This window comes from Pogona vitticeps, chromosome 4 (assembly GCF_051106095.1).
Source record: "Pogona vitticeps strain Pit_001003342236 chromosome 4, PviZW2.1, whole genome shotgun sequence".
Taxonomy (NCBI): Eukaryota; Metazoa; Chordata; class Lepidosauria; order Squamata; family Agamidae; genus Pogona; species Pogona vitticeps.
This window is the reverse complement of record NC_135786.1, coordinates 44,226,763-44,245,713: the sequence shown is the minus strand read 5'-3', so window position 1 is coordinate 44,245,713 and position 18,951 is coordinate 44,226,763. Positions and strand designations below refer to the sequence as shown.

Genomic DNA, 18,951 nt, shown 5'->3' with positions numbered 1-18,951 from the left:
GTGCATGCATAAAAGGAAAATCTGCCTTTAGGGATACGGAAATTACTAAGAAGTCTAGGTTACCTGCAATTCTAGTTCAGTTTAAATTCATCTATTTGTTGGCCAAGATTAAAATAAAATAGAATTAAATAGAATATTTCATATAATAAATATAAAAATAACTGCAACTTTGCAGCAACTCCTCAGAAATTCACTTTGCCTGTTTTAAGATAATCTTTGGAAGACCTACTCACTACACACACCAATAAGAGATCAACGGATACTATTGAGAAGTCTTTCTCAATGACGGCCCCTAACTGGTGGAATTTCGTCCCTTATATTTACAATATAACTACAGAAAAACTACCATTTTGAAAAGCAGCTACAAAATTTAATAGAGTTCTAGGAGTGTTACTTCTGAGAAGCCATGAAGAGGACTGCAATGTAAATGTTACAGTTAGTGATGCCACCAGATGTTGTGTTGTTTTTATTTTTAAAAATTAATTAATAAAGACTGTTGAATATTTTAAAAAGGGATCATTAAGTTTGAAAATACTTAAATGCAAGCATCCATAACTTATTAGCCAGTGAGAAAAAAGAGCTGGCTAGGGAAATATTCACATTCACCATGACAGTAAGTTAACTTTTCTTTAAATACTCTACTGTGTGTTTTAGTTGGATGAAGGCCAACCACCAGCTACTTATTAAACAGTCTTGATCTACAAAAGAGCAAACTAAATTATTTCTCTTTGTTTCAGCACCAGAAGCAGATGAGAAGCTCACATGATTGTATTAGTTACAACTACTTGTAATACCTACAGTATTCAATCTGAAGGTTTTTAGAACTGTTTACACTGGTTTATTGCTGTTATTTTTGAACCAGTGTACAGATTGAATACTGTAGGTATTACAAGTAGTTGTAACTAATACAATACTTGCTCAGAATTTATACTATTAAATTACTTTCTCACATCCTTTTCCTTTGTGTTCTCAGACATGGGTAACTGCTGCAAGTGTCACAACTCAGGTTGCCAGTCACCATCTGTCCATTTTCCAAGTTCAACATCTGAGAAGAGGGGCAGGCCCATGTGTCACAGTTTCAGAATAATTCAGGCACAGATGTAGCACGTGCATGCCTGGCAAGAGAGAAAAGCAAAAATTGGAAATTTCCTGCAGCAACTCCTAAACAAATGTGTATGACAAAAATAAAAACACTCTTGCAGTGATCTGGTGCAAGCTGGAAATGCCAGTTAGGCACCCAGACATTAAAGATGCTAAATACACAAACAAAACTTTCTCATCTTCCACTACCACTTTTCTTGAGATTTGTCTCCCTGTATACGGAAGAGAGACGGATAGAAATTCTTTAACCCAACATCCTGAGACCTGGATATCCTATGTACATTATTTTAAAAAGGTAAAAGGAGAAGCAACCTTTCGCTTTCTGGCAATTTTTCCTGTCATGCTTCTTGAAGCATGCTTAATTCTTCATTAATTTTCCTTCATTTTGCTGTACTCTAAAAATGTCACAGATGAGTTTCATAGATGACTTAAAGATGCCATAGCTCCTGGCTTGGTTGGACTAAATGTTTTTTGTTTCCCATCCCCTTTGATACTATGATCAATCTCATCTCTAATTTTTATTATTTCTGCTAATCAATTTAATTAATTAGAGCAGGACATACCAGGCTAAACTTAGTTGCTGCTCCCAAATAGAGTAGACCGTGGTTCAGCTTGACAGTTTTTCTTCAACTACCTTCCAATTGCTGCATACTTCTGGCCTCAGCATCTTCCATCCTCTGTTCCTATAGTTTCATTCCAGGCTGCTCTGATATTATCTATAACATTAATAATATTGCAGTTGTTCCAAAATTGCCTGATAGATTGTTTATCTTCACCATCTCTTTTCCCTACAAGTTTGCTGAATGTGGGGTGGAAGTAGTAGGCTTTAAAATTCAATGTTACTACCTGATCCATCGGTTGTATCAATAAAGTGGTATTTTGAGACAGATAAACAACTTCTGTAGCAATAAAGGTTAAAAGGGTGTCTACAATATCAGAGTGGTGTGGAGCATTATCAGGCAAAAACAATCCTTTAGGTTCAATGTTGAGCTTCTCACAGCGGAACATAAGAACATAAGAAGAGCCCTGCTGGATCAGGCCAAGGGCCCATCTAGTCCAGCTTCCTGTATCTCACAGTGGCCCCACCAGATGCCTCTTGGGAGCATACGAGACAACTAGGTACCTGTCTCCTGATACCCTCCCCTGCATCTGGCATTTTGAAGTAAATCACAACCTCACAACCATCACACACCCCTCGCTCTATGTTCCTGACAATCAAATCATCCACTACCAGAAGGCCCTTTCCCCCTCCCCACAGGAAGTATCCTCAGTGCAATTGGATATGGGCCCATCACCTGTAGAAGGGGTCCCTTCTAAGGGATGGTTTACCTCTTGTCCAGATTGCCATCTTCCAGCCTGGATACTTCCAATCCCAGCAGCTGAGGAGCTGCTTGTCTGTGGGTGGGATGATGCCTAAAGGTTCCTGGAAGTCTCACCGTGGTCCCTCTCTCCCTGTCTCTGCTTCTCCTGGTCCACAACCAAGACCTCAAGGGAGCGAACCCATTCCCTGAGTTCTCATTGCAAGGAGCTCCAAGAATTCAAGGAATGGGTTCGCTCCCTTGACAAGCCCATTACTTTTGCCCAAGAGGCATATAGTCATACATACAACACTCAGTGCAAAACAAAAGATAGCCCCCAACCCACTGCTGTCTGTCGGACTGCACGCTGATATTTGTTTAGAGCTTGCCAAACCTTTTCTCGAGGGAAGTGACAGGCAGTATCTGGGGCCCTGGCTTCCTCGCCCTGCTGCTGAATGCGCACAGCTGCTAAACTTGCTGTGTCTTCTTGCCCTGCACTTTGTTGCACTGTGGCACTTTGTTGCAGGAGGCACTCACACTTGAGACGAGCAAAAGTGTGAAGCAAACCAATTTTGGAAAATATAAATAATCACCCAAGCCTTCTTGCTTGATTCTCAACTCATCAGTAGACTAGATTTTAAAATTCCCTTTAGCATGCATAATGTTTGGAAATGAGAGTCAAGCATTTGCTTTAACTTAAAGTAATATTTAGCAGTGCTCCTTTGTAGAAGAGTTAACCATTCACTGACAACTTTGAACCCAGACACACTTTTTCCTCCTGCAGGAGATAAAAGTATGAGAAAGCATCTTTTCCCCAGAAACGCCTGTTTTATCTATACCAAAGACAAGTTCGGAAGGGTACTTGGTTTGCTCAATGATGACTTTAAGAGTTGCAAGAAATTCCTGGGCTGCCAGTAGCACTAGCTCCTTCACTAGTGATACATACCAGCTCTAGCCTCTTCATCAGCAATGTATGCTATGGAGGTTAGTGTGCTTTTAAAATCTATGAAACCAATCTTTCCTGCCTGTAAACGTTTCTAGCTATCTTATCTTTCTTTTTGAATATACATGAAGACATTTTTTGCCTATTCCATTATTATCAGTTGACTTAAAGGCGTGTTCTATTCCATTTGATCATCCACCCAGACATTGAAGCTTTCATATGATTGTTCTTATCATGGACATTGCAATGTTTAAAGAAACACCCTGATTAACTTGTTGCTCACCAACTTCCAAACAACTTAACTATTACAATTTCACCTTCAAGGAAATGTGTTTCCTTTTCATCTTAGATTACTAATATCAGTTGCGAACTTCTTTCCAGACATGACAGATGATAACTTGCCTGTGGGAATGTATGTTATAACAAAGCCACTGGCAATGGTGCTGCTAAAAAATATTGTAAATAAATATTGTAAATAAATATTAAGCAGGACATTGTTATATAAATCTCACAATTGTCTTTTCCATGAGTTCTACCATGACTGACTGACACCTACATGTGGCTCACCTGGGAAAAGGGCCTAAATCCAGGTGAGGCGGTTTCTGTGCTGAACTCGTGTCTGGACCTGATAATGGACTGGATGAGGGTTAATAAATTGAAACTCAGTCCAGACAAGATGGAAGTGCTGTTAGTAGGTGCTTCACCGGACAGGCTGGAGGGCCATTTCCCCACCCTGAATGGGGTTACACTCCCCCTAAGGGACAGGGTCCGCAGCTTGGGGGTGCTGCTGGACCCCAGTCTAACACTGGAAGCCCAGGTGGACTCGGTGGCCAGGGGCGCCTTCCTTCAGCTGCGGAAATTATACCAGCTACGGCCCTACCTGGACGAGCGGAGTCTCATGACAGTCACACATGCACTGGTAACATCCCGCATAGATTACTGCAATGCGCTTTACGTGGGGCTGCCTTTGAAGACGGTCCGGCGACTGCAACTGGTCCAGAATCGAGCTGCGCGGCTGGTGAGTGGTGCAGCCACCAGGGAACATATCAAGCCGATTCTGTATAAGTTACATTGGCTACCAGTTGCTGCCCGGGCCCAATTCAAAGTGCTTGTTTTGACATATAAAGCCCTAAATGGCTTGGGCCCTGGATACCTGAAGGACCACCTCCTTCCATATGAACCTACCCGGCAGTTAGAACCTACTCTTTTGAAAGAGCCATCCCTTAAGGAGGTAAGAGGGACGGTTTGTAGACAAAGGGCCTTTTCGGCAGCTGCCCCCAGACTATGGAATGCCCTCCCGACTGAGATTCGTCTGGCGCCGACGCTGATGACATTTCGGCGCCAGGTCAAAACCTTCCTGTTCCAGAAGGCTTTTAATTGAAATAATATTAGCTGTGGGTCTGATGGCAATTTTAATTGTATTTTAATTGTATTTTAATTATTTTATCTTTTACTGTGTTGAATTTTAATTATTGTAAGCCGCCCAGAGACCTCTGGGTAGTGTGGGAGGCATATAAATGGAATAAATAAATAAATAAATAAATAAATAAATAAATAAATAAATAAATAAATAAATAAACAAACAAACAAACAAACAAACAAACAAACAAACAAACAGAAAGGTTTGAGACCTAGCTCCACCCAAGCTTCCTCTTCTTGCCAGCTAAGAACTTTCTTTTTTGAACAGGATGGTAGGCCAAGCTAAGCCTTAAAGTTTTCCAATTTAGGCCTTTCTCCTAGGTGAGCCACATTTAGGTTTCTGCAAGGAGTCTGTCAGGTAAAACTCTTAGAATGGAGAATTATGGGATTTGTAACCCGAAATATTCAGTCTTTTACAATAAGTAAATTGACAATCATCATAATATCGTATACCTACGGTGTGAATCTTTTTTGGTTGTTGTGGGTTTTTCGGGCTCTTTAGCCGTGTTCTGAAGGTTGTTCTTCCTGACGTTTCTCTAGTCTCTGTGGCCGGCATCTTCAGAGGACTGGAGTAGGAACTCTGTCCATGCTTTTTTGAACCTTTGAACCTTTTTTGTTTTAAGCTTGCTTAAGAATAACCCACACTACAAATATAGGATGCTGGCTGAAATCTGTTCAAGCAACTATGCCAGCGGAAGGTTTATGATGTCATAATTTAATTGAGAAATTAAACACATCATACTTTTGACTTGCAGCTCACATAGTGCAATCCCTTTTGTTGTGTGAGAACCACAGGATGGGAGGAGAACGTTTTTAATTACCAAAAATCACCATCACCAGGATGACATTATTGCTGGTGGCTATTTTCTGTAAATAAAGACTACATCCATCGAAGGGTGATAATCTCATCAGCAAGGAGCTATTTTCAGAAATGAAAGAGTTCTTACTTTTCTCCCATAGCTTTCTCCACTTCTAAACAATTAAAGAGATTATACTGGAACTACCACGTCATGTTGCTATGCAGTATATTCTTCCCTCTGACAAGGTTTATGTTTTTGTTTTTGTTTTACTGAGTGTGGTTTTGATATAATTCCTCATTTGCATCTTCTTCTTCCAGGGTGGGGAATGATGAGTCAACAATCAATCTTGGTTTCGTGAGAACAGGTTATACCCAATAATGGTGTCTAAATGAATCAAGGGGGAAAGGGAACAGATTCCCTTGATCTTCTACCCACTGTATGTTAGTCTCCTCCAAAGTGTTGCTAATTTTGGAAAGGTTCAATTATTCCCAGAGTTCAACTGTATGTCAATGTTTTAAAATTAGTTTCCCATTCCATACTTCTCAACAGTAATAACCAGAGAACCATATTTCTCCTAGATTTCAACAGCTTTTTAAAAACAATTATCCCATCGTATTTCTATTATTTCACACCTACAATGCAAGCACTTCCGATATGAAACATGAAAAAAGAGATTAGTGTCTGTCTGCAAAAATCACCCACACAAAGCTAGTTGCAAAGCCTTTCCCAAAGATTTGAGTCTGATTTTTTCCTTGTTGCTGTTTCCTGTTAGCCTTGAATGCCATTAAGCACAATATTCCATCACAGTAAAAACAGCGGTGTCGTTTTACTGCAGGAAGTAGAGCAATTCTGTAGAAGCAGGCATCCTTCTATTTTTGCACTACTAACAATGTTTTAAAACCACAGCAGTAAGTCTGTGAATACCCATATCCCAACTTTGCACAAGATTGGGTATGCTTGACATCGCTGGGATTAAACATGCCTAATTCTACTTTGAATTCTGTCCATAGTTCTCAAATAACTAATTTTTAAAATTAAAACATTGAAAAGGGATAAAAAGTTCACAAAATGGGTAGATATTTTTGCAAGTGAAACGAGACAGGACGGCCCTTCTAGGAAGACATGAACTGACCATAGTACATAGAGATGGGCACTGATCAGCAGTCTTGATCAGCTGGGAGGCTGGCTCATGCGCAGCAACTGGAAGGCAGCAACTGGCTTCCCCTCCAAGAGCCTGAACACTGCTTCTGTGCAGGTGCCTGACCCCCAGTTAACTGCCTTGATCAGTTGGGCTGTGGGCATATATAGGGAGGTAGCAGACCCAGCTTCTGGGAGGGAAGAAGGCATGCTATCTTTGATGATGGTGGAGACAGCTGAGGTGGCAAGACCAGGCATCGACGTGATGGGGGCAATGGAAAGGTGGCAGGCAGGCATCGGTTTTGCTGAAATAAAACAAAGTGCCAAGGCAAAACAAGTTTGGCGCTTTCTTTCAATTCAGCAAAACAGGATCCCCGAACCAGGTCGGGAACCAAACCATGAACAATCCCAATTTGTGTTGTTTCTGGTTCATAGTTGGGTTTGTGCCCCTCTCTAGTAGTAAACCAACAAGATGTGCAGTTTTCTGGGAACCTGATCTGAAGACCAAACTAAATGTTACATGATAACTTGGGTCATCGGGTGGTTTATATGAAAGAAAAAAATCAAGATCATATAAGAGGCTCCTATTCTTTTTGAAAAGAAAAACAGCTGCAAGAAGTCATTAGCCAGATGGTATAGATGGTTCAAGAAGGGCTGCTTAACCCAGTCGTCTGTTCCCTACATTTTGAAGGACTAAAACTGTGGACCAAGAACAGATTGGTTCAAAATTGGGAAAGGAGTACTAAAAGATTGCACAGTGCCTCCTTGCTTATTTAACTTATATGCAGAATACATCATGCGAAAGGCTGGACTGGATGAATCCCAAGCTGGAATCAAGATTGCTGGAACAACTTCAGATATGCAGATGATACCACTCTGATGGCAGAAAATGAGGAGGAATTAAAGAACCTCTTAATGAGGGTGAAAGAGGAGAGCACAAACAACAACAACCCCATGTTCTGAAGCTCACCATCAAATAAAACCTAAGCTCATGGCCACTGGTCCCATCACCTCCTGGCAAACAGAAGGGGAAGATATGGAGGCAGTGACAGATTTTACTTTCCTAGGCTCCATGATCACTGCAGATGGTGACAGCAACCATGAAATTAAAAGGCATCTGCTTCTTGGGAGGAAAGCGATGACTAACTTAGATAACATCTTAAAAAGCTGAGACATCACCTTGCCGACAAAGGTCCGCATAGTGAAAGCTATGGTTTTTCCAATAGCAATGCATGGAAGTGAGAGCCGGACCATAAAGAAGGCTGACTGCTGAAAAATTGATGTTTTTGAACTGTGGTGCTGGAGGAGACTTGAGAGTCCTCTGGACTGCAAGGAGATCAAAACTATCAGTTCTGAAGGAAATCAACTCTGAGTACTCACTGGAAGGACAGATCCTGAAGCTGAGGCTTCTCTTCTCATCTCATGAGAAGAGAAGACTCCCTGGAAAAGACCCTGAAGTTGGAAAAGTGTGAAGGCAAGAGGAGAAGGGGATGACAGAGATGGTTGGACAGTGTCATCAAAGCTACCAACATGAATTTGACCCAACTCCGGGAGGCAGTGGAAGACAGGAGGGCCTGGCGTGCTCTGGTCACGAAGAGTCGGACACGACTTAACGTATAAACAACAATAACAGGCTTAGCTTGTGGTGGTGGTAGCATTGTGATAAACCCCAGACAGCTAGCTCTCGACTGACATTTTCATTTTCCCCCATGTTACATAATGAGATTTGAGAGACATTAAAATGGCATCTCAGGCCAGAAGCAAGTGTTAGAGACAGACCATGATTGGAAGAGGGGAATTCCTATCTAATGAAACCATCTGAATATCACAGCACAGGATGTAATCTCCAGGATTATGAAATTAGTTTGCTTTGTTTGATCTTCAGGGTTTAAGCATGGGACTTTTGTGAAGTCTGATTGCAAAAACATGGAAAAATTATCCGAAGCACCTCTCTGCAACATGCCTTCAGTTTTACTTGGGTTGTCTCTGTTTCTTTTCTCAGTTGCCCAGGTTCTGCCTTTCCTTTAACATTTAAAAAAAATCCATTCAGAAGCCAGGTTTCCTCCCACTAGTGTAGTATTTTGTATCTTCTTTTCTGTAGTAGCAATCAAAGACTTCCATACAAACAGAAAGAAGTTGAGAAGGAAAGATAGCCTGTCCCAAATATGTGCAACTCAATTGCGTGCTAGGGGAAGGGCAGAATGGCAGACTGGAAATCTAAAAATGTGCTTTGGTTACAACATTCCTGTCAATGTGAGCTTCAGGAAGCCTGAAATGCAGTTGTAGAAATATAACCTCATACACGGTGATCAAATTGTTTTAAAATCTGATCCATACACCTATAAATTTGTGAATTAATTAATTAATACTTTTTGGTCACAGGTAAGAAGAAACATATGCAAGCTTGAAAGTGCTTTTTAAAATGGGTGTTGTTAAGTCCAGCCATCCAGGAGTAATAAACCTACTCATGATTTTAGATCCCAAGGAGATTATTCTGTCACAGTGGAGCCATTTCCTGAATTCCACTTCAGGCTTCAGTGCAGCTGACATGTGAGAACATGCTCTTTAAGATGTCTGAGGGAAAATGAGTAATCTATCTTGTTGAATCCTCCCCAGTTCTCAGGTTGGAAATACCTTTGCTCTCATCACGGATAATAGCATACATACTGTATGACTCACACACTTAAGCATATGGTTGGATATAATCTGGTTGGGTTTTTTTTACCTTGGTTACATGTGCTAGTTCTAGCTGTTGCACCTGTGTGATATGTTCTCTTACAACCTCCACCCCCCGCCCTGCTACTCTTGCACAGTTTAATCCATGTTTTTAGCTTCATCAAACCAATACATATTACAGCACTATTTTATTTCTGAAAAACACCAGCATACACGGACTGAATGAAATCTGCTCTACAGGAACAAATGCATCTGAACTATAATCCTATACATGCAGGAATTAAAGTGGCACTCCTGGGAGTAAGTGCCACTGAAATCAAAGGGACATACTGTATTTCTGAGGGGGGGAGAGAGAACACATAGATAGGATTGCATTATCTATATTCCTGTAAGGAATAGCACCTTTCTCCTTCTTCTGCATACCTAGTTTCAATGAGTAACATGGCACCTGGAGAACAGTCAGTCCTATTCTTCTCACAGAATATTACAGAGAACGAAGTTAAAGAATATGAGACAGACAGACAGACAGACAGACAGACAGACAGACAGACAGACAGACAGACAGACAGACAGACAGACAATCTGTTGCGTTTCCCCCCCCCCTTTCCATTCTCTAATATTCCATTCTTGGGCAAGGTGCTGGAGTGGGTTGTACCTGCTCAGCTCCAGGGGTTCCTGGAGGAAAGGATCATCCAGATCCATTTCATTCTGGTTTCAAGCCTGGTTATGGGATGGAAAATGTTTTGGTTCCCTTGGTGAAGACCTATCCTGGAAACTGGACAGGGAGGGTGTGTCTCTGTTGGTTTTGCTGGACCTCTTGGTGGCTTTCGATACTATTGACCATGGTATCATTCTGGGCCATCTCTCTGGGATGGAGCTTGGGGACACTGTTTTACAATGGCTTTGGTCCTTCCTGGAAGGGAGAACCCAGAAGGCGGTGCTGGGGGACTCTTGTTTGACACCCTGGCCATTGGCCTGTAGTGTCCCTCAGGGTTCTGTTTTGTCCTCTATCCTATTTAACATCTACTGTACATGAAACCACTGGGAGAGGTTGTCTGGAGTTTTGGGGTTTGGTATCCCCAGTACGCTGATGACAGTGAACTCCCTCTCCTTTACATCTAAATCCAAGGAAGCTGTTCTGGTTCTAAATCAGTGTCTGATGTCAGTAATGAACTGGATGAGGGTGAACAAACTGAAATTTGATCCAGAAAGGACAGCGATGCTTCTGGTCAGTTGAAAAGCAGATCAAGGAATACGGCTGAAGGCTGCGCTGGATGAGGTTACATTCCCTTTGAAAACACAGGTGTGCAGCTTTAGGGTGCTCCTGGATTCATTCCTGAGCCTGGATGCCCAGGTTTCAGCAGTGATCAGGAGTGCTTTTGGACATTTAAAACTAGTGCACCAGCTTTGCCTATTTCTTGAGAGGTCTGATTTGGCCCAGACTCTGGAACTCCCTCCCATGGGAAGCTAGGCTGGCCCCATCTTTGCTGTCCTCCTGCTGGCAGGCAAATGCTTTTTCTCTTCAGGCAGGCTTTTCCTTATTGACTGGGGGTCTGAGGGGGATTTTTAAATGAATTGTTGTTGTGCTCTGTTAAAACTGTTGTTTTAAATGTTTTAGTATTGAATTTACTTACCGTTTTTAACATAATACTTGTTTACTTTTTTCTTAAACTTTTAAATATTTGTATACTTACTGTTTTAGCTTTTAAATATTGTCTTTTTAATTATGTAAACTGCCTTGGTTCTTTTTTTTTAGGAGAAAGGCATGGTAGAAATATTTTAAATAAATAAATTCTGTAACATTAACTTTCGCATTGTCTTCACACCCTTGTGATATGTGTTTTCTTTACCTTTGATGCTCTGGAACATATGGTGCTGGCAAGAATGAGTGACTACATATTGTCATGCTTTTAAATTGGGTCACTTGAACTGAATGTCATGGGAGGATAGGATGAATTCAACATAGGAAAATGCATGAAAGATTAGAGCATTTCAATTCAAAGTGGAGAAATGGTAAACTGCAGCAATAGAACTGTTGTGTCCTGGCACGCTGCATCAAGGGTCATTAGTTCAAGCTCACAAGAGGTAAATAACACCCATTTCTGCTTTAATTAGACTTCATCAAGCACACAGTTTTCTGTTCTGACTACTGGGTTCTCAGGAGGCCATCAACAACTGATCATGTCTAAAAGATGTCCCTTACAGTCAAGAGGTTATAAAGGTGGTTGGACCAGAAGGCTGGAGACCAAACTCTATTAGGAAAGATTGAAGAAGCTGGCTATGCTTACCTGGAGAAGAGATGACTAAGAGGTGATATGATAGCCATCTTGAAATACTTTGAGAGTGATCACATGAATAATAGAGCAAACTTGTTTTCTGTTGCTCTAAGGCAGTGATGGTGTACCTTTTTGAGCCCACGTGCCCAAACTGTAACACAAAATCAACTTATTTATTTCGAAGTGCCAACACTGCAATTAAAACCCAAATACTGAGGTTTCAGTTTAGAAAAAACAACTGCTCCTGCACTGCAAGGGTTAAATGCTTGTTGTTGTTTTTTTTCTATGGGCGGTATTAACAAAGAAATACTTACCAGTCCTCCAATCCCCCATTGGGCTAGACTGCTATTGCACCCCTCTGCTGGACCAATGCACCAGCCAGAGGGGAGTGCCAAAATCCAGGATCAGAGGACAGGTAAGTCTTTCGAGATGGCAACTTATGGCTCGCATGCCCACAGAGAGGGCTCTGTGTGCCAGCTGTGGTACACATGCCACAAGTTCACATCGCTGCTCTAAGGGGTAAAAGGCCTGAAGCAACGCATTCAGATTACAAGAAAAAAAAAGATTCTAACTAAACTTTAGGGAGAACTTTCTGGTAGAACAAACTGTACAACAGGGGAACAGAATGCTTTCGCTGCTGGTGGACCTTCCTTTTAAAGGGTTTTTTTTTTTTTTTTTTTTTTTGAAGCAGAAACTGAAACAGACTATCAAGGCTGTTTTAGGAGTGGATTGTCTGTATTGACAGGAGACTGAACCAAATTATATTTACATTCTAATTCCATTCACCAGAGAGACTCTTTAAACAGTGTTCATATGGTTGCATTTCTGAATTGACAATGGAACTGATATGTTAGACGATGGTTATGAAGAAGATGATGATGAGAACTTGTTCTACAAAGATGTAGGATGGAAATAATATGTTTTCACAGCAACAAGGTATTGTCATCAGCAGGCTAAAGGATCCTGAGCAAATACTACGAAAGTACTGTATCCACTTTAAGAGCCACATTAGTACTTCAAAGGAATATGTTTTGCATTTATATAAATGAGCAGAATTAATTATTTTGCTTGATTGCACTTTTCCCAAAACAGATATAGTGGAGCTACCCTGCGTGCCTGTGAGCAAACATCCAAAACTGCAAAACAAAATGATGCAATTAAGATCCAGGCACACAGAATCTTCTTTCACATGCCTGGCAATCAGTTTTCAAAACAGAACAAATTTACAGAGAACAGAACAGCAGAAAAAGGGGGGACTCTGTACATTGCTACTTCTCCCTATGTTGTGATCCTGTCCTCTAATGGAAAATACAGCAGTGCTTCCAGATGGAGGGTTCCTCCTACTCTCGGCATTAGCAGCCAAAGGACATTGTGCAGTTGTTACACCTTTCTTTCCTTCAGACAGGCTTTTTCTTAAAAAGCAAGATGGAAGAAACAATAGGCATGGCAGACTATGAATAGGATATGATTTCTGGATGACTATAAAATTCTGTGAATGACGCAGGACGATTGCACAATAAGAGCTTCATCCTGACACTCTCCTTGATGCTGTCTTCTTCTCTGGTCAAACAGACCTGACTGATTCTACAGTGGTGGTAGATTAACAGCGCTAAATCCCCTGAAGCTGGAGTGGAAGGAACATGCTAGATCATGCTGGCTAGGGTAAAAGGTGCAGAACAGGTTTCCCATGGGTTTTAAGACAGCAGATCTGTGTGTTTAGGAATCTCTTTCCTCTTTTGAAACCAATGGAGAACAATTAGTTGTGTCAGCCCTATGGAAAGCATGCTGTGCTAGAGTTGTCCATATGTTATACATTTGATTTTGGATACTTGGCACTAAATTTGAGTGAAAGAAAGCTGGAAAAGGGAAAATCAAACACCAGGGGGACAGGGACAAAATGTTACGTATTTTAAAAGATCTATGTCGCTCAGCTTTTAAAATTGTACTGATTATGTGTTACAGTATGATTTCTAATGCCGTATGTCACCTGCTGATTCAGTTTTAACAAGTCAGTTATTGGGATGTAATTTTATAACACTATCTGAAAATTTTCTTCTTCTTTTCTTAGCTTCTCCTTGTTTAAGATGGCCCGCTGACCCTTTTTAATCCTTATTACCTTGCTGTTATTACATCACCAAGGCCATTGTTTCCTATTAACAGTGTACCAATCCTCTTAGAATGGAATCCTCCCTACTTATGAAGAGGGCTCAAGCACTTTTGTCGAGATGAGTCATTTGTTTCCATTTGACAGAACACAGATTTGGCCCTAGGTAATAATGAAAATAATAATGGAATTTTTGAAATCAGGACAGTTATAGGAAAACAGAATATGCACACTATTCTTCTGAAAGGTGGAGTCCTTTCTTTCATACAAAGAGCATGCATTTTCTGTTTTCTTATCTGACACATTGTTGTTGTTTACTCGTTAAGTCGTGTCCGACTCTTCATGACCCCATGGACCAAAGCACGCCAGGCCCTCCTGTCTTCCACTGCCTCCCGGAGTTAGGTCAAATTCATGTTGGTCGCTTCGATAACACTGTCTAGCCATCTCATCCTGACACATAATCACAAGTAAAAACTACTATTCAATGTCAGTTAGTGAAACATTTTGTCATAAAAATATGTTTTATATACTCAAAGTTTAGATTATGGTTTTGTTTGCAGCATTAAACTGGCAAATCACAGAATAAAAGGATCCCTTTAAAATCTCCTTGGCCAAAAGGTCATTTAAAGTAAAGCCTGCCCAAAGCGAAAGGTCCACATCGACGAAAGGTCTTTGTCTACTTGAGGAATGACAGCAATGATGTGGCTGGCCTGGCCTCCCATGAGAGGGAGTTCTAGAGTTGGGGAGCAGCAACCGTAGTTCAGATATGTCAAATCGGAAAGCATGGTTAAGACAATGTTGGTTTGTTGTTGTTGTTTTGTTTTTTAGCAATCTTTGAAAATCCTCAGGAATTTAGGAGGATGCCTAATTGAAAACAAGCTACACAGAAATGATTCTCTAATAAACATATTTACAATGCCACTGAAATTGCAGGAGTGCTGAACACGCATAGCATGACTGTTTCAATCACAGTAGTTTATTAGAAAGAGTATTTAATAGACATGATTGGAGGAGAGGTCAAAGTGAATCTCCTAATTCAGCCATTAAATTAGGAGTCATGAGGTCAATCCAGTTACTGCCAGTTGTAACTTCTCAGGCCGATCTTCACAGAGATGTTGTCAATGTGCAAGGTAAAGTACACAGTAGCCTGATTATGCCGTCAAAAGGCTGAGAAAGAGAAAGCACACACAGACAATGTGTGTATCAACTTTCTTTTTTCCAAAGGTTTTCATTTTTATTTTTATTTTAAATTTGGGCAATTTTGGCAATGTTCAGTTTTTCTGTGCTATTAAATTTGCAGCAAATGTTTGTTTTCAAAAAGTAACCAAAGTAATTAGTTGACTGTAATTTAATTCTAATTTCATAAGGTCATGTGGTTATATACAGTTATTTCAAGAGGCTATAGGTAGTCTCTACATCTGAAATAATAGAAAGTGTGCCAATAGTGTTAGCTCTTGTAAAGTAGCTCAAAATAACTGGTAAATTTTCCGGAAGGCTCCAAAGTATATTTATATAATTTATTTGATTTGAAAATAGCAATACGTTGTATGTTTGTGTACTTTCATAGAAATCAATGGATAGAATATACAGTACAAGGAAAAATGACATCAAGAGAATTGTTGGGAAGCATCATGTATACACTGTTGTGTTGTGAATTGAGTTTTATCTGTATCTGCAGTTGTTGTCCCTGGATTGAGAGAAGCAACCAGGCTGTCCCAAAATATTTGTTCATTTGTATTGGTACTAACAATTGGAAATAGTTCCTGTAGATTCCAGTAGGATTCGAACAAAGTACTGGGGGAGCTTTCAGATCTGTAGACAGGCATCAGAGACTCTGTGTGGCGAGCTATTGTCCTGAAGTTTTTAAATAAGGGATTGACCTAAGTCAGCTGAAGGTCTCAGTGACGTGTACAAGGGAATCTCCTAATGTTCTTAGTTATTCTTATCTTGTTCTAGTTTAGTTCAGAGAGCCCATTCCTGATTGCACTGGTGTGTAAATTCCACTGGAAAGGTGAGTGGAGGCTGCAAGGCAAAAAGGTAAGAGGGAAGGGGAAAAGTAGTCTGGCTTAGATGGGCAATGTTTCCTGAAAGAACTCAAACATAGATACCATAACAGGGGAAGAGCAGGAGTTTTCATAGAAGAAGGGAAAAGGAAGGAAGGAAAGAAAGAAAGATGGAAGGAAGGATATATAATGTTTGCCTCCTTTTTGTTCCAGAGGAAGATGGGCCAACACTTGACTAATGAAGAAGGGGAGCAAGTTGATATTGATGCAGCTGAACTGCAGGAATGGTACAAGAAGTTTGTGGTAGAATGTCCTAGTGGAACTCTCTTCATGCATGAGTTCAAGCAATTCTTCGGGGTACAGAATAATCAAGAAGCAGGAGATTATGTGGAGAATATGTTCAAGGCTTTTGATAAGAATGGGGTAAGCAATGATTTTTTTTGAAAGATCATTTTGGAGTTGTTTCTAAAGTAGAAAACTCATCTCCCCTTACTTTCTAATTCTAGACCCACCCTTTTTTTTTCAGTTATGGAAAGTAAGGGATGTTCTGGGATCCCAGAACATCTGTTACTTTCCATAAATTTAGTGGGGAAATTTGTTTTTAAAATGCCTTTTATTTAGTTAGATGCATACTTTTTTCTTTCACTTGGGTACTTGGAGCTTTAGATCTACCTAGCAAACAGTAGCAGGTATGTACATTTTACACTCTTGTCTGTAAGCTTGTGGGTGTTATGTCTGATACATGATGACAACAAGGATGATGGTCATTATCATTGTTATTTATCAGTCATAGCAAATCAGCATGAGCATCATTACCATCAGTCATTGCTATCACTAAGAGTAGGTACACTCCAAAGGACCATAGGGTAGATATTAAAAGAAATGTTGGGTTGGCTGAAGCAGTACAAGAAATCTTCCGTGCCCTGACAGTGCTACTCAGTGAACTGCTCATGAAATTCAGGAACTTCAGGAGGGCAGATTTTATTAAGGCAACTAATGCAAAAAAATAAAATAAAATAAAAGGAAGATACATCTAAAAGGAGAGGGACTGACTTGCAGCCCTTAATATTATAATTTTTTTAGATAGGTAAATACTTGCACGGTGGAACGGACCTCTATTACAGAATGGAAAGGAAGTCTCTGTTTCCAGTGCATTGACTGCACTGCATGCAAATGGCTTGGTGGTGAATTGGTAGCCAGAATATAAGTTTGTTGTAATTCTTATTAGTCACACTAGAATAACAGGACGCCTTTGCTTCTAATACACTGGCTGCACTAGATGCAGTGTTGCTCACTATAACATTTGTATAGGAAGTCACTTTATTTAATTAAAATATTAGCAGAAGGAAATGGAACCCTGATGATCTCAGTGGCTTTGGGTGAGATATATGGCTTGGAGGTGCCTTGGTAGCCATGATACCAGTTTGTTGTAATTCCTATTAGTCACACTGGAAATAACAGTATGGATTTCAAGCCCCCACCCCTAATTTGTGTTCACAATTTGTTTCATCAAAGTCTAGTTTTCACGCTTATTGCAGTGCCACAGTGCTTCTGTTCAACATCATATGCTTCATTCCCGTCAGATGGGAATGCGGTGTGTTGATCTGACATGTCAGTGATTCAGCTTGTTTCCAGACTGTGACTCAATACACACTGAGACATTTGAGTTTCAGTGTGAGAATATGTTCTTTATTTATTAGTATCAGAGCATTACATAATTTAAAACTATGTACATATATGAAATATAGGTTAAAAAATTAAAATACAAATGTTAATTAGACTATTTTTGACCATTTCAATAGCATTCTCTCAGCCATTTCCTAGTTCTTCTTTTGTACATGGAATGGGGCATAAATTGCATACATATAAGGGACTGTGTTACACTAGTCACAAAATGAATTCTACAGATGTAAAACCACTGAAAATCAATTTTTATACATTTTAAGTCATTAGAAATTTGCAGTTTTATTCTTTAGCCACAATATTATAGGAAACCACTATAAGAGTACAGCCTTAATGACTTCTGTTCTTGTCAATGAGACCAGAGTGAACATGAGAAAAGAAAAATTAGCGTGAATGGTCTACTTCCGTGTCTTGCAGGCATTCTGCAACCCACGGAAGTATGGGCTAGCTAATAGGATCATTCAAAATTTACAAATGAAGTGAGCTTTTCCATCCTGTGAATTGTTCTTAGCCATAGATGATACACAACTTGGGAAACTGGAGAAGAAGCAAAAATTGTCCAAATTCCAAAACAACACATCCCCAAATCTGACTAGGCATAGTGGCCATAGTTCTTGAAAGAGACTGCTGGCAAAGCAAGATGTGAACTGCAGGTCCTGTGTAAAAGAAGGTGTTGAAGTATTATTAACTTGCATTATCTCCCTCCCTGCAGACCAAGTATAGGCAATTGTGGCAAGGTCAGGGGTTAACATTCTGCTCTGGGATATCTGAAAGTCTTTGAAATGTGAATACTATAATAGCTTGACACCACATTTGCTCATTTTCTAGCTTCCTTAAGAGACTTCTTACTAAACCACCTCCATCCTTCAAGTCACAATAGATTGTAGAACTGAACAAAATCTATACTGGCTGGATTTGACAGGTACAGCTATTCCCAGTTTGGAGATGACCATGTTGTACCTGCCTGCCATGGAGGTGTTAAAGAGGAGGGGCCTCCTAGAGAAAAATAATAGACTAGCAATCTAAATACAGCACTGATGTGACTGATTACCCAAATATTTTGACTTTAAACTCTGATTTTTAATAGTAAAGCCCACAAATTTCTCTGCCTCGGTGGGCAGGTCTGATACTTTTACTGTCTGCCACATTGATTTAAACTTTGATTTCAAGAGCTTTACGCCATGTTTGTGAAGAGTTTTGCAAATTTGGGCTGATTCTGATAAAAACCTGAAACCAATGACACTTTCACCCATCTAGTGGTGAAGCATCCTTAACAGGAATGTATTTACTTGCACTCTTGAAATTTAAGATTATTGATTTTCTAGGGCTATCCAGTATGTTATCCTTTGTTAAAACATGCAAACACCCAAGTAGTCTACTTCTGCTATCTTGAATAGTAAATGAATGCTCCAGGGGTTGGAAAAAATCCCAGCCTTTTTAAAAGTTATTCCCTAATTTTGAAATGTATGTGTGGTTGATAGATTGCCAGTCAGTCTCCTGAGCCCTCTGAT

At 40.1% G+C, this 18,951-nt stretch overlaps 1 protein-coding gene across 2 annotated transcripts in view; it reads left to right on the top strand.

Moving 5' to 3' along the window:
• Window positions 1-5,819: 5,819 nt before the first annotated feature.
• Window positions 5,820-18,951, top strand: part of GUCA1B (guanylate cyclase activator 1B) — a 35,233-nt gene continuing 22,101 nt past the window's right edge. Inside the window, exons 1-2 of one of the 2 annotated variants that reach the window (XM_072997204.2) lie at window positions 5,820-15,765; window positions 15,971-16,180. In XM_072997204.2, the coding sequence (XP_072853305.1) occupies window positions 15,977-16,180 (204 nt within the window). In that variant the 5' untranslated portion in view covers window positions 5,820-15,765; window positions 15,971-15,976. Of the gene's footprint in view, window positions 15,792-15,970; window positions 16,181-18,951 lie in introns of both variants that reach the window. The other variant, XM_072997205.2, reaches the window with a different exon arrangement.